Source organism: Rhea americana, unplaced genomic scaffold (genome assembly GCF_003343005.1).
Source record: "Rhea americana isolate MKP2758 unplaced genomic scaffold, rheAme1 scaffold_36, whole genome shotgun sequence".
NCBI lineage: Eukaryota > Metazoa > Chordata > Aves > Rheiformes > Rheidae > Rhea > Rhea americana.
Window position 1 is genome coordinate 947,018 of NW_028186490.1, and position 13,627 is coordinate 960,644.

Consider the following 13,627-nt stretch of genomic DNA (forward strand, 5'->3'; position numbering starts at 1 on the left):
TTTTCATTGAACAAGCTATTTACATTTTAAGCTGAAATCAACTATCCTTTAGCTGTTAGTAATCGTAACAGAAACGGTTTTGATTTCCAGATGCACCTAGCAAATCACAAAGGACTCACTCACACCTCACTCAGAAAAGGAACAAAGAATAGGAAAACCAGGAAAGCACTTATCCAAAACAGCACTACAAGTGTAAGCTGCTACAACGCTCACAGATTCTGTTTCAGCTTTCAGCTTTTGAAAATCCAGAACTGCTGGTCGTATGTGCTAAGAGATGAGTAACAACAGGAAAGACTCCCAGTTACAGTGATGAAACTCCCATATTTGATCAGTCACACCTAATCAAACAATTCCCAAGAAAATAACAGAAGCAGGAATTTATGCTCGCCTGTTCAGTTTTTAAAAATGGATTTCATGTCCTGTTCAACTTTACAAAATGTCGGAGTCAGCTCCCGGACAGTATGCATGTTCCACCCTCACTCGAAAATCTGAAACCCAATTCCAAAGTTATGTATAGAGAATTTGTAAAATACTTCTGATTCTTTCAGATGAGGAGCTTGTAATACATTTCTACATACATACTGTGAAAATAAATGCAGCTATGTTGATTTTTAACCCCCACAACTAGCCAATAAGAACACATTTTTTCCATTTTTAAAAATTATAACTCTTAATTTGTACATTAAATCTTCCATAGTAGGCCCATGAAAAAGATAGTAACTAATTCCAATAATTTTCCACTATTCACTCTAACCTAAGTTTATCATTAATGCAAAACTAGCAAAGCTAATCTTATAGCGATCATAAAACTTATACTTAATCAATTCTATGCCAAATGCAACAAGCAGATTTCCTGCTAGAGAATCCTTTAGTAGAGCCTCAATCTTTTATTTCATTCTCTTCATTCACAGCCTCAGTTTCTTGTACCACAACTTACTCTAAGTAGTATAATAATGCGAATTCGCACAAACAACAGAATCATTACGAAGGACAGAACTTTGTGGACTGGAATCTGAACACACATGCTTCAGAAGATTCTCCCTTTACATATTGCTTAAAGCAATGAAGACCAACCTCTTTTGTGAACAAAAATTCACAATGCAAAAGAATAGCTCATTTTCATTATATTTTTCTGGTATTACAAGTATTTTCAAAACAGTATTTCCTTCATTAGACTGTAAAAGAAATTGCACTACAGGAGAATAAATAGTCATCTTATTCAAAGGAAATAATTACACCAAGACCACTTTACTAGAGATCTTGCCCTGATTATCTAAAAACAGTATAATGCTCATGAAAGCTCTATAACTAACTTCACTACTGCATGTAAAACAATGACCTACTGGTACCCCATTGACATATTTACTGTTGCAATTTTAATGAAGAAGATACCTAAATACACACAATTTTCTTCTTTCCCTAAGTGTAGAGAAAATAGCAGATGGATGGCTACTGACTCACAGATGACAAATGATCCATTACAGATAAGATCACCTTCCTCGAGGAAGAAATACTGGCATATTTTGGCAAAAGCTTTCAACCATACAAGTGATAAAGATTTTAAAGCAGTTGGATCTTTATAGAAGGGGCTGCACTACTTAAGCTGCATAAGACCCATCTGTTCAAGAAGCCTCGCATAAGGAAATTTTTTGTCCCTTTAGAAGTTGTTTCCTTGGTAAAGCCAATTTGTTATTACCAGTTTCTTCTAAAATTTCAGAGATGACAAAAGATATGACTAAGGGCAAACGCGGAAGCTTTGAAAGCCACAAGAAAGTCACTCATGCAGCTGGCTCAACATCAGACAGAGCATTCTCCCCTCTCACCCTGTCCCTCCTACAGAGGAACCACATTACTAGCAATGATCAAGGGAAGTCAGATTTCACACAACTGGACAGCAGCTGTATTTCCATTTCTCATATAACTGATAATTTTTTATATTCCATAATGAATAATCTTAACTTTTGAAAATGAGTTCCAAGAATAGAACACCACTCCTGTCATGCTCTATGTTAGCTTCCCAAAACTTAAGTAATCTAATATTACTTTCTTGAAAAGAGCCAAGTATTGTAGTCAAAATGTCAGCTAAGTTAACTAGGAGGAGTGTACAAAAAAACAATTAAGCTTGCAAGTTAATTGTTACTTACAACCCAATTTATTGCAAGTTAAACCCAATTTATTAAAAGATAGTTAGAAACGTGACGTCATCACACTCTCCTTCCTTTAAATTGCATGCGATTGAATATTTAGTTTCCATAGTTCCCTTTTTGAAACTTGTTTTCAAACATCTTACCGATACAGACATTCAGCACATTTATTACAGTGAGAAGTATTCTACAGCTGTTAATCAAATGCCTACCAAATTTCCCATTTTAAATAACAATCTGAACTTCTATTAAGTGCTGCAACTTCGCAGCCTCTTTCAAAAAGAAAAAAATCCACCTGATGAAGAGAGTAAGGAATCCATTTAAGGCAAGTGCACTGCTCCCAAAAAATACACAAAGTTATAGCCTACCACTTAATAGGACTTATAGAAGTTATAAGAATAACTGAAATATGATGTCTGATACATCAATTGGTTTTAAGATTACAGTTAACTTTTATGAGCTCAGTCCTGATAGCCATGAGAGTTGCAGTTTTTATCTCCTAAGAAACACTAAGCACTATACAGATCGAGTAAGAAGCTCTTCACACACACCATGTCGCGTAGAAAACTTGGTGGACTTTTGGATTTTTTTTTTTTTTTGAGTGTTTTGTGACAGTTCCAACTGTTTCAAGGAAATCTCCCAGTGAAAAATGCACTAGACAGGCTAAGCGTTATCTTAATTAAAAACTCTTAGCCTAGGTTTCAGTTCCTGAATTACACTTCCAAAAGAGAGAAGATGAGAAAACAGTATCCTGACAATTTCACAAACATGACTTTGTATAGCATCATGTAAATCTTCATATTCCACTTATTTTCAAATACACGAAATACTCACTCTCCTAATGTCATCTAGTGTGTTTATTTCTGGTGAAAGTCCACCATGAACACAAAGAAACTGCTGATTTAAAAGGGCAGCAAGAGGGAGGCAATCAAAAGCTTCCATGCAAGCATCATAGACTCTTTCTGAGTATTTTATTTTACCTGGAAAAAAAATATAAAACATTAGGAACAACACATCAGATGAAAAAAAGTAATATAACAGATCTTAATTTTAAGAAACAATCTCAAAAACTAAATACTTTAAAAAAAAAAAAAAAAAACTTCAAGTGAAAATATCAAACTGTACAATAAGTATGATTCCAACACATATTCTCTTCTTAAACTATAAACTTTTTTCATTTCTTCTTCTGCTGTGTTAAGTTTGGAGAAAATTTTTTTTTCAAAAAAAAAAAAAATCAGGGAACTATTTTGTGTTGTACAATTATACAGTATACTTTAGTAAATAAAATGTTACTGAGAAGTTTGCGGCATTCTCATTAGAATGAGAAGTCAAAAACTGCCTATAGACTCTACTACATTGCTTTTATCTACATCAAAATAGGTTTCACCAGGACCACTGATACATTGATCAATGGATCTATACTTAAAAATCTCCAAATGGAGGAGCAGCTTCCATCAGCAGAAGAGTGATCTTACACTAGTACAGTTAAAATTACTTCCCGAAATGGAAAAATTACAGCAGCAGTAGGGTTTTCTTGCTAGCTTCACAATGCTGTCTGCCAGTTACTTTACACTCCTGATTACAGTCAAGACAGCAAAAGATTTGAAGTGCAGTCCTAGCCCTTGTCTGTGCTTTATTTACAATAACCTTCCCCTCTCCAAGATTTTAAAAACAGTATTGATACATCAATCCTTACTCCAAAATGTACCTTTATTGACACCAGTGTTCCATACACTTATACACCAACACCACATCTAACAACTGCAAACAATTCTACAGACATCAGCAGGCTCAAAATGCTTGCAACATCTTTTCTACAGCTAGAGACTACCATCTCTCCAGCAAAACGAGACAGCTGAACAAAGATTAGTGGGTTGAAAGTAAGCTGATTTTACATTCTTGGATAGTACTTACATTCTTGCTTAAAGGTAAAATATTCTGTTAGATGTCTGCATTCATGGTTGCCTCTCAAAAGAAATAATGTGCTTGGATAGAGAATTTTCAGGACCCATAAGTACAGCACACACTGTTGAAAAATAAATATATCCAATAAAATAAACAAGTTAACAAGAACTTTAAAAATTGTTATTACTGAAAAACATTGAATAAAAATGCTAATAACTTCAAATGCAAGTACAGCCTAAAATGTACAGTTTAAAAATATATTATAACACTACTTCCCTGATTCAATATACTTATTCTACACCTGAATTCTGCAAATTTATTACTTTCCAAAAGAATAGCTGAACAGGATGCAGGAAAAATATTTACACTTACTAGACACTCAAGAGTAAAAAAAACTCAACAGATTTGTACTATAGAACACCTTAATCTAAAGAGATCATGTATGTGTCTATGTAAAATCAGATTTTACAATAAGACTGGCCTAAGGAGGAGGGCAGACATTTATTCACAGAATCTGAAGCATAAAATTATTTACATTAAAGACAGCTACATCATTTGGGGACTGTTTTTGAACTAAAAATGGATAGAGTAAGCCTTTTTTCCTCTGGAACTGGGAAAGGTAGTTGTTTATTCAATTTTCAGATATCAAATTTACTAGTGTTACGTTTCTATGTATCATTATTATCGTAGACTTAGTAATTAACAGAGATAGGGGCAGAGCTACAGGAGACAGATTTTTTTCAAGTTCCAATTACATTACCAGCTGCCATCCTTGAATGTCCCAAATGTCTCACCTAAACTTTGAATGCGATTCTTATGTGCATTTTTGACTGAGCCCAGAAAAAGACAAAACTCCAGAAGTTTTGCACTACACTGGAGTTACTTTCAAGTTATTTTTGTTTTTATTAATCAATTCAGAACCCTGAAGCTCTCATTCTTCAACACTGTTTTTATTTTGTAGTAAGCACATGAAGGAATAAAACACAAGAACATAAAAAAACAATAAACATATGGAGAGATACACTGAAGACTTCTATTGTGAAGTTTAGCTGAATTAATTATTGAATTCTCCTTAGTAAAAATATGCAAAATACTAATCTTCATTTTTCTACACATACTCTGTTTTTTCCTGTTTCTGTACATTTGAAATATCCTGATAAATTGCAAAGTTCAGAGGCACTTTGAAACTGTTTCCCAGCAGAGAACATAATCAGTTTGTGACAAAAACAACTGTTTTATCATCTGATGAAGACATCAATAAATTTGGTGAATTCTACAAATTTGAATCTATTAAGTGAATTTTTACAAAAAGGAAAGTGTCAGAAAAGTGCCCTCCTTCAAGTAAATGGATGCTGTATGTAAGTTGCTAAGATTTACATGTTCTTAAGCATGACACCTATTAAAGAAAAAAAGAAAATGGTTTTGTACCTTTCCTGTACTGGCACTATTTTTTATTAATCAGACAAATGTCAGACTTCTCTACATCACATTAGTTCAGTGCAGAAATGCAGAATTTACATACTCTTACATGAAAAACTCCACATTGACCCATATAGTTTGTTATACACAGTCATGGTGATATGCAGTGATCCTTCTTAGAAGAAGTGATGGCATTTGGCTGTTATATTGAAAATGAGTTACTATCCTTTGATGCAACATATGAATGTTTTTATCAACAAAATTTTGAAGAGGTTTCAGACAAACTGATGAAGAATTTATTAGTGAATAAACAAATTCCACTCTTTGCGCATTTCTAGAAAATTTCATCTTCACTTTTCTATTACAATTCAGAAGTTTTACTGAATACGTTACCTTTACAATGAGTAAAAAAGAATTAAAAGTGATCATACGAAAACTCCTAAAAATTAAATTGAACTTTCTAAAAGTTACTGATGGCCAAGCAAAACCTGAAGGATAATTTTTTTTTTATAAGTAAAAGTGGGAAGCAGAAGGGTGATATTAATATGCATTTTTTCTTTTTCAACAGGACTACATAGCATAGCCTGTTATATACTTACAGGAATTTGATAATCTGCCATTCAGTTAATCTGCTATGCACTTTACTAATGTTTCTGTAGGCACTCTGAGCAAAATAGAGCAGACCATTGCAGGACTTCGGAGTGATTTTGAAGAATATGGTTAACATATCTTCAAGAATTCCATGAGTATATTTAGCATCCCAAGCATTATAGTTAAAAAAATAAATTAAAATCATGAGAGAAAAAAATGAGACGGAAGATTGAATGAATAAATAGGGAATGTTTGTTGTAATTACTTTTCACAAATTACTTTTTAAGCAATCTTTCCTGATGTATCTTCAGTTTGACTACTAAACCTATAATCCCCAAATGCATTGTTCATGCCCTTAACAGTATACACACACACAGTATTAGAATAGCATAATTCTGGCACTGAAATAAGGTAATATGCTACCTCAAAAGCCACTCTACTGAATTTGGTATCTGTGAAGAGGTCTCAAGCTGAAGCATTTTCCAAGCTGGCTCCAAAAGAATAGATAACTTAGAAACCATAGCCCTGAAACCATCTGATGATATGAAAGTGTGAATATCTCTCAAATATAACATAACAAACATACTGAAAATTTTAAAAAGTATTTGAATTCAAAATACTTGAAAAATTAATGGCAGAAACACAGGTCATCGTTAGGGAATATTTGTAATAGCCGTCAGAATTTTAATAAATAAAAATAATAATAATTACTATAAATACTTTATTACATAAGTAGAAGGAATCTAATTTATACAGATTAAGAACATCATAAAGAGGATATGAGAAAGACCTCTAAACATTACTCACCTGTTCTCCAAAAACCTACAAACGCACCCTACTCAATATTACAAGAGAAGCAAGACTATGCAGAATAATGCCACAGAATCAAACTTTTTCAAAAGTAACTAAAGAAGGGGAAAAATGAGCAAGTCCCATGGTTCCAACAAGACAGGCTGGATGGCGGGTCAATATCCTCCTGTAAACAGGCCTTTAAAATAAGAGAAAGCACAGCAAGGAAGAATATATTTGCATGTAAAAGCAAACCTAAGATTTCATTTGAAAAAAGTCCATGAAAATGTGCTTACAAAAAATTTAGGACAAAGGAGATGAATATATTCAGTTACCTCTATACTAAAATAACCTCTGTCTACATAGTCACCAAGGAAGAGGTATCTTGTGTTAGCAGGTGATCCTCCCACTTCAAACAGCTTCATTAGATCAAAGAACTGGCCATGAATATCACCACACACTGCAAGCAAAAAATGTGCTCAAATTAATTTAAAAAATCTCTAACAAAAAAGTTACTAAATTTATAGTTAAGTAAACAGCCACAAAGTATTTCTAATAAAGAAGAAAGGTAAGCATAAGCCAGGAATAACACAAGTTTTTGGAGCTTTCTCCTCTGTCATTACGATATTGTTCTCTCTACCTACAACAAAACTGCTAATGATCATATTTATGCCTGGCAGATTGTGGAAAATTTTCCAAGAGCTGCCAGTGGACTGAGCATTCACGTCTTGAAGGTCTTGAAGGCTGTTTACCGTCCTCCTCAACCCCTTACGTATCTTGGCAAATCTGCCATGGTATGTATACTTGGAAAGGGATTACAATGCTGTCCTGCAACAATTTGCTGCACCCAGTGGGACTGAAAAAAGCAGGGAGTAGGTCTTTGTTCCCAAGTCAGACTAACATACTTTTTAATATAATCATATCTTCTCTTATTTTTCGCCTTCAAATAGCCACGTTCACTACTTCAACAGTGGCTTTTTCTTATGTTTTTAGAATACAGGACGGGACAAGATCAGTGGTCAGCAATCTGAGGCAGAAGTGCCAAAGATAGCAGATGGGAAGACTCTGAAGAGTGTGCAGCAAAGCCAGGTATTCTCACAATTTTTTAAAAAAAAGCATATAGAAGAGACAACTGCTCCCAACTCCTCAAGCCCCAAGGAGTTCCCAGCTCAGCTGGAGTTAGGAGCTGTTTTCTTGCTTCTGCATGAGGTATTGCTGACGACAATCAAGAGGAAAATTTTAGAGGCTGTGCCTTCTGCCATTGATGTAAAATGCCAATAATTATCCGACCAACAGTATCTTCTGCTTGTCAGTGTTTACCAACAAATTAAGGGGAAAAAAGTCTTTCTAATTTTTGAAAGAAATGTAGGATATGGCATACCACATTTTAAAGGTTGCCATTCCCTTGGAGCAGGCTATTTAGTCATCATGACCTATAAAATACTAGACCTAACATAATTTGCTATCTTGTATATCGCTTTTCTTCAGATCTGTACTCAAACATTGCAGGAACTTTCCTTCTTTTTCCACTTGCAATTAACCAGTAACTCAGCATAACTATTTGAATAAACTGAAATAGAAAAATTGTAAACATATAGACAACACTGTTGTTTTGAGCCTGCCTGACCTTCAGAAAAAGTTCAGGCAGTCATTTAATGGTTTCCATCATTTCAACAGTTTAATTTTCTTTAAAAAAATCAATAATAGTCATGTACCATTTAAATGCTTTCATTTACACAATGTTAAAAAATTAACAACCAATTAAAATTAGCTAAAATTAGCAAGCTGATGCCCTAAAATAAACTTATGAGATGATAATTTTACACAGGTCCATCCTGAAGAAGAAAAAAATATTAAATTTAAAGAAAATCTGACAATTTGTCAGTTTGGTATCAAAATGAACATGGTCCTATTGCATTAAATATGAAAAAAACACCCCAAAAAAACCCAAACAAATAAAAAAAACCCTTATGTTTCTTACCAGTACAAGAACCCTCACAAGAACACTGTTTAACATGCAACTGCCAGTCTCACCTGCACAGGAATTATAAAATGTACTTTTCACTCAGAAATCCAGCTTAAAGTTATTTGCTTCAAACAACAGCAACTAGCTTCTCTTCACATATTCAGATTTCAGAATTACTAAATCTCCTCTTCTGAGCTCATTTTTCTATTCCAGGCAGCTATCTTTATTCTCACTTACAACAGCACAAGAATTAGATATCCGTAATTCATCTGCACTTAACTACTTTCCCTTTTGTCATTATAATACGAATACTACTCATTTTTCCAGGCAGGTTTAATGCCTTTGTTATGCACAATACTGTGCAGTATATTTTTTAGACTAGCTGAGTAGTGTTAAACAAATGCAATTTTGAGGGGAAATTTGGTCAGTTTACACATAAATCTTTTTTAAAGCAATTTAAGATAAAGAATAGAACTGAAAAAAATCTGATTTTTTCAATTTGGCTGCCAGTGAAATTGACTAGCAATATCACCTGTTATTGGAGCTTCAACTTCTATCATAGTTTTTTCCCTCCGTAATATTGCAGCACCCTCATTGATGATTCTAAGTGCAATTTCTTCATCCACTCGACCTTCTTTTACTAAGTGGTTCTTCAAAATGTCAACCCTGGGTTTTCCATCTGTGTCAAATACTTCTTCAGATGTCAAGCGATGTGTTGGTGGAAAAGGGACAGCTGAAATTTAAAAAGAAATACATAAATCACAACCATGTTATTTAAAAAAAAAACATTCCACCTAGATGGAGAACTGATCTATCATGGAATAAGTGCTATCCAAAGTAGCATAAAGACTACTGGATTTGTCTCTCAATCCACAAATTCAGTAGCATCAATAGTAACTGGATGTAATTGTGCCAGACAAGGAATTCTACCTTGTGCTATCGATACTGAACTATAATACGCAAATTTGTAGAAATAATAGAAACTGAGTTAGTAGGTGCATTGGAACAGTCGAAACTGCTTTTGTACAGAGATGTCACACCTCTCAAATGCACAGAGGTTCTTTGAAGGACTCAACAAGCATGGGGACACAGGATTTAATGCCTTTTGCAAGTCCAAATGGATATTTGAAAGAGTTCATCACCAAAGGCTCTTAAAACAAAAAAAAGAAACCAAGCAAGCAGGGAAAGGATAAACAACTCGTAAAAGGACAAAAAATAAAAAGGAGGCAATAACCAGCATCTGAAGAGGAGGAAGGTCACCTGGGTAGCCCCCACAAGGATCTGTCCTATTCAACATACTCATAAATTAGACTGAAAAGGAGGTTACATGTGGAGCGATACAGTTTGCTGCTGACAGCAACTATTCTGCACAATGAAGAATGAGGCAGACTATGAAGAGCTACAGAAGAACTCAACACTACTGAATGGCTCAGCAAAAAAAAAAGACACATTAAATATTGATAAATGTAAATTAATGCAGATAAGGAACTTTACATACAAAAATCACAGATTACAAGCTTACTCTTCAGAAGTAAGGGCTTTCACATGATTCTAGGAAAATGGACAGTACTCATAAATTGAAAAAAACCAGAAAACCAAATGTTAAGAATTATTAGCAAAAGAATAGAAAACAAAAGAAGATATAATTATGCTAATGCATAAGTGCACTGCAATTCTGGTTCCAAATCTTACAAAAGGGAAAGAACAGTTTAAAAAAGTATTCAGAGAATAGTAACACAGAAAATTGAAAAGTTGGAATGGTTTCTGCTTCAAGAATTACTAAATAGATCAGAATTTTCCAGTCTAAAAACATGGTAACTAAATGGGGATTATAACAGAGGTCTATAAGAGCATTAATGGGGAAAGTGAAAGGAGAATAACTGTTCACTCTCTCCTCTGATAAAATAGGCATCATAAATAAAACTAACAAGTACAAGCTCATAAATTTTCGCTTTGCAACTATTGGCTTCTACTACTGGGGAGAAAAAATGGATTTCTTTATAGGGGAGGCCTCAAAATATGGGTTGAACCCACTATTTAATGATCCTACTGTATGCAAGATGTTAAATACTGCCTCACACAAACACACACACGCGCACACACCCTTGAAGCACAGAAAAGGGGCAGGATGGATTCTACAGGTTTGAAGTTCTGTCAAACCACAGATTAAGCAGGAAAATAAATTCGTATCAGCAGAAAACCTTAGAAGTTTTGGGAACCTACAATATCGCCATTCTGGGCAGAAGCTCCTTCATTAAGCTTGTTCACCTTATTTTCCTGCTGCATTGCCTCCAAAAGTCAAGCTATGTGCAACGGCGGTCCGCAGCCTGGACAGCGCCTGGGAACTGATGGGCGGCATCAGCAGCCCGCGGAGCCCGGCCCGGGCGCGGACGCAGCCCACGGCTCCCGGCTCCCGGCTCCCGCAGCGGTGGAGCCGGCGAGAGGTGCGGGGCTGCGCGGCGCCTGCTCTTCCAGCGCTCCTTGCTTGCTGCCATTAAAAGCCGAGTACTTGCCATTTAGCCAAGATCATTTTGACAGAAGCGCGTTAGGCAACGGCGGAGACACCCCGTTACGCTGAAAGATCTGCGAGGGCAGTAACCTTGGGGAAAACGGGACTGCCAGCCTCCGAAGCAGGCTCAGCAGCTGCCAAGACAGCACGTCCGGCGGTGGCCCACACGAACGCAGACAGCAGCAACTCGGCCGCTGCGCAGAGGAACACACATGCAGGACACGGAGGCAGAGTCCCACATAGCACTCATCAAAACGTCCTCATGCTCATACATGATTACAGGAAATAAAACTTATCTGAAAAAACTATATACAAACTGGTATCAAAAGAATGAAAAAAAAGTACAAGAATCAAAACCATTCCATTTCTCTCCATTCAAATATTGCTTAAAATAATCAAAGTACACCGGGGAGAAACATATCTACTTAAAGATAAGAACAGCTAGTAGTATGAATACAACAGTAGCTGGGTTATTCACACTGTATTTTCTTACTCTCCAAAGTTAACCTTTACATTCCAAAATTAATGCTTAAACACTAAAACATTTGCACTGACTTCATTTAACTTGGTTTCTGGATTAGCAGCAACACATTGCTACTCTTCTGTCTTATACAAGAACAAAAACACACCAGTGAAGCAACCGATGCATAAGTCGCATACAAATATTAACTCAAATAAAATTCCATTTGAATACAAAGATGCTCTGTAAAATATAAATTGCAGAATTGTCCTATAAATGCTCAGAAATGGAAAGATGCTGAAAAACTTGCCCTGACATTAAACAGTTGTGAAACAAATCTGACATTTTGGTTTTGGGCATAACATACTTTACTAACACAGAAAAGAAATGGCACACCTTTCCTTCCAGTCTTCCGCGGTAATCGGTCAGGTTTCATTTGGAAGTGTTAAAATCCCATGTAGTCCAACTGTTCATAAACTCAATGTACTTAAGAAATCAGAAACAATCACTTTCATTCCATGCAAAACACTTGTTTAAACAACATAAATCTGACTCTGAAAAGGCAAAGCTACCATTTCAACAAGACACTTTATCTACTGAATTTTTAGAAGAATTTAATTATGACCACACATGCCTTAATTCTGATAGTCACTCGACCTGACATTCCAGCCTTCATATTCTCTTAACTGTATTTTCTGCATTATTTGGAAATTCACATAAATCTGTACATAATTTATTTTTAGAAAATTTCTTTCTTTTTCCTTTCTCAACACAGTATTGCTACCACAAGGAACAAACTCACTCCACATAAACTGCAAATTAATTAAATATTATCTAGGTAAACGTCTTTGTTTCTTTTCTTGACATGTTTTGATAGGAACGGATTTGACAACAGAATCTTGCATTAGTGCTGAGTTACTAACCTGAGCCTATTACTGTTTAACAGCACTGAGAATTAGTGTGATGCTTTCAACAGTTCCAAAAGCCTCTGAGAGAGGAACGCTGCCAACTTCCAAAATACCAACAGGGAAACTGAGAAATAAAAAACTTGAGAAGTGAACTTGACAAAGGTCACAAGTCTCACCAGTTACGAAGTCTGGCAGAACGGCTATCCTCGTCATTTTAGGTCACTACCAAACGTAGCAGGCCCAGGTACCCAGATGTGTGCATGGTGATGGTACATGTGTGTACACACACCACTCACAAAGTGAGCTGGTAGCTGAGAAAGTCAGTAGGAAAAAATAGAGAATTCAGGTCTGTTTGCAGACATCAAACTGTCCAGGACCTGAGAATCTTAAGTGTCCTGTGAAGAAGGACGAGGTTCTTCCTCTTGCATAAAATTCTTCTTTTGTTGATTTTCTCTGGATTAATCACCAGCATCACTGATCTGTCAAGTCTCATTTGTTTCATTAGGCCAAAGAACCTGAAGGGAAAGTTGCCTGTGTGGGTGCACTGGAAATGAAGGAGCTCAAAACCAGCTAGAAGGAAGATCTATTCTTCAACTGCTATGACTGACGTTGCTCGTTTTGGAACACAATTTTGATCAGTCTTTTTAGAATAGGGCCATATTCTAGAACCTTGTTTTATACAAAATTAGCCCCTAGTGTGAAATTTACCCATCCCTGCCTGTTACTAGTCTTTGTTCACATCTTCATCAGATACTCCATTTACTAAAGGTATCAATCAAGTTGTCAGGCAATTGCACATCCAGCCTCCTCGCTCTTCATCTCATGAACTTCCCAAGTCTTGTGCTCAAGCGCTATCATTTTTCTTATGCTCTTACCAGGACTGGAAGATACCGCTGAACCTAAACTTGGGGGAAGGTAGCTTGTTTTGTTAAGGAA

General features: G+C 35.6%; 1 protein-coding gene across 1 annotated transcript in view; it reads right to left on the reverse strand.

Annotated features, from left to right (window-relative positions):
* PPP3CB (protein phosphatase 3 catalytic subunit beta) overlaps nt 1–12,904 on the reverse strand; it is a 36,637-nt gene extending 23,733 nt beyond the window's left edge. The window contains exons 1-5 of the mRNA XM_085312172.1: nt 12,868–12,904; nt 9,347–9,547; nt 7,184–7,308; nt 4,059–4,170; nt 2,979–3,124 (exon numbers count right to left, since the gene is read on the reverse strand). Coding sequence (XP_085168298.1) covers nt 2,979–3,124; nt 4,059–4,170; nt 7,184–7,308; nt 9,347–9,547; nt 12,868–12,904 — 621 coding nt within the window. The remainder of the gene's footprint in view (nt 1–2,978; nt 3,125–4,058; nt 4,171–7,183; nt 7,309–9,346; nt 9,548–12,867) is intronic.
* Nucleotides 12,905–13,627: the final 723 nt, after the last annotated feature.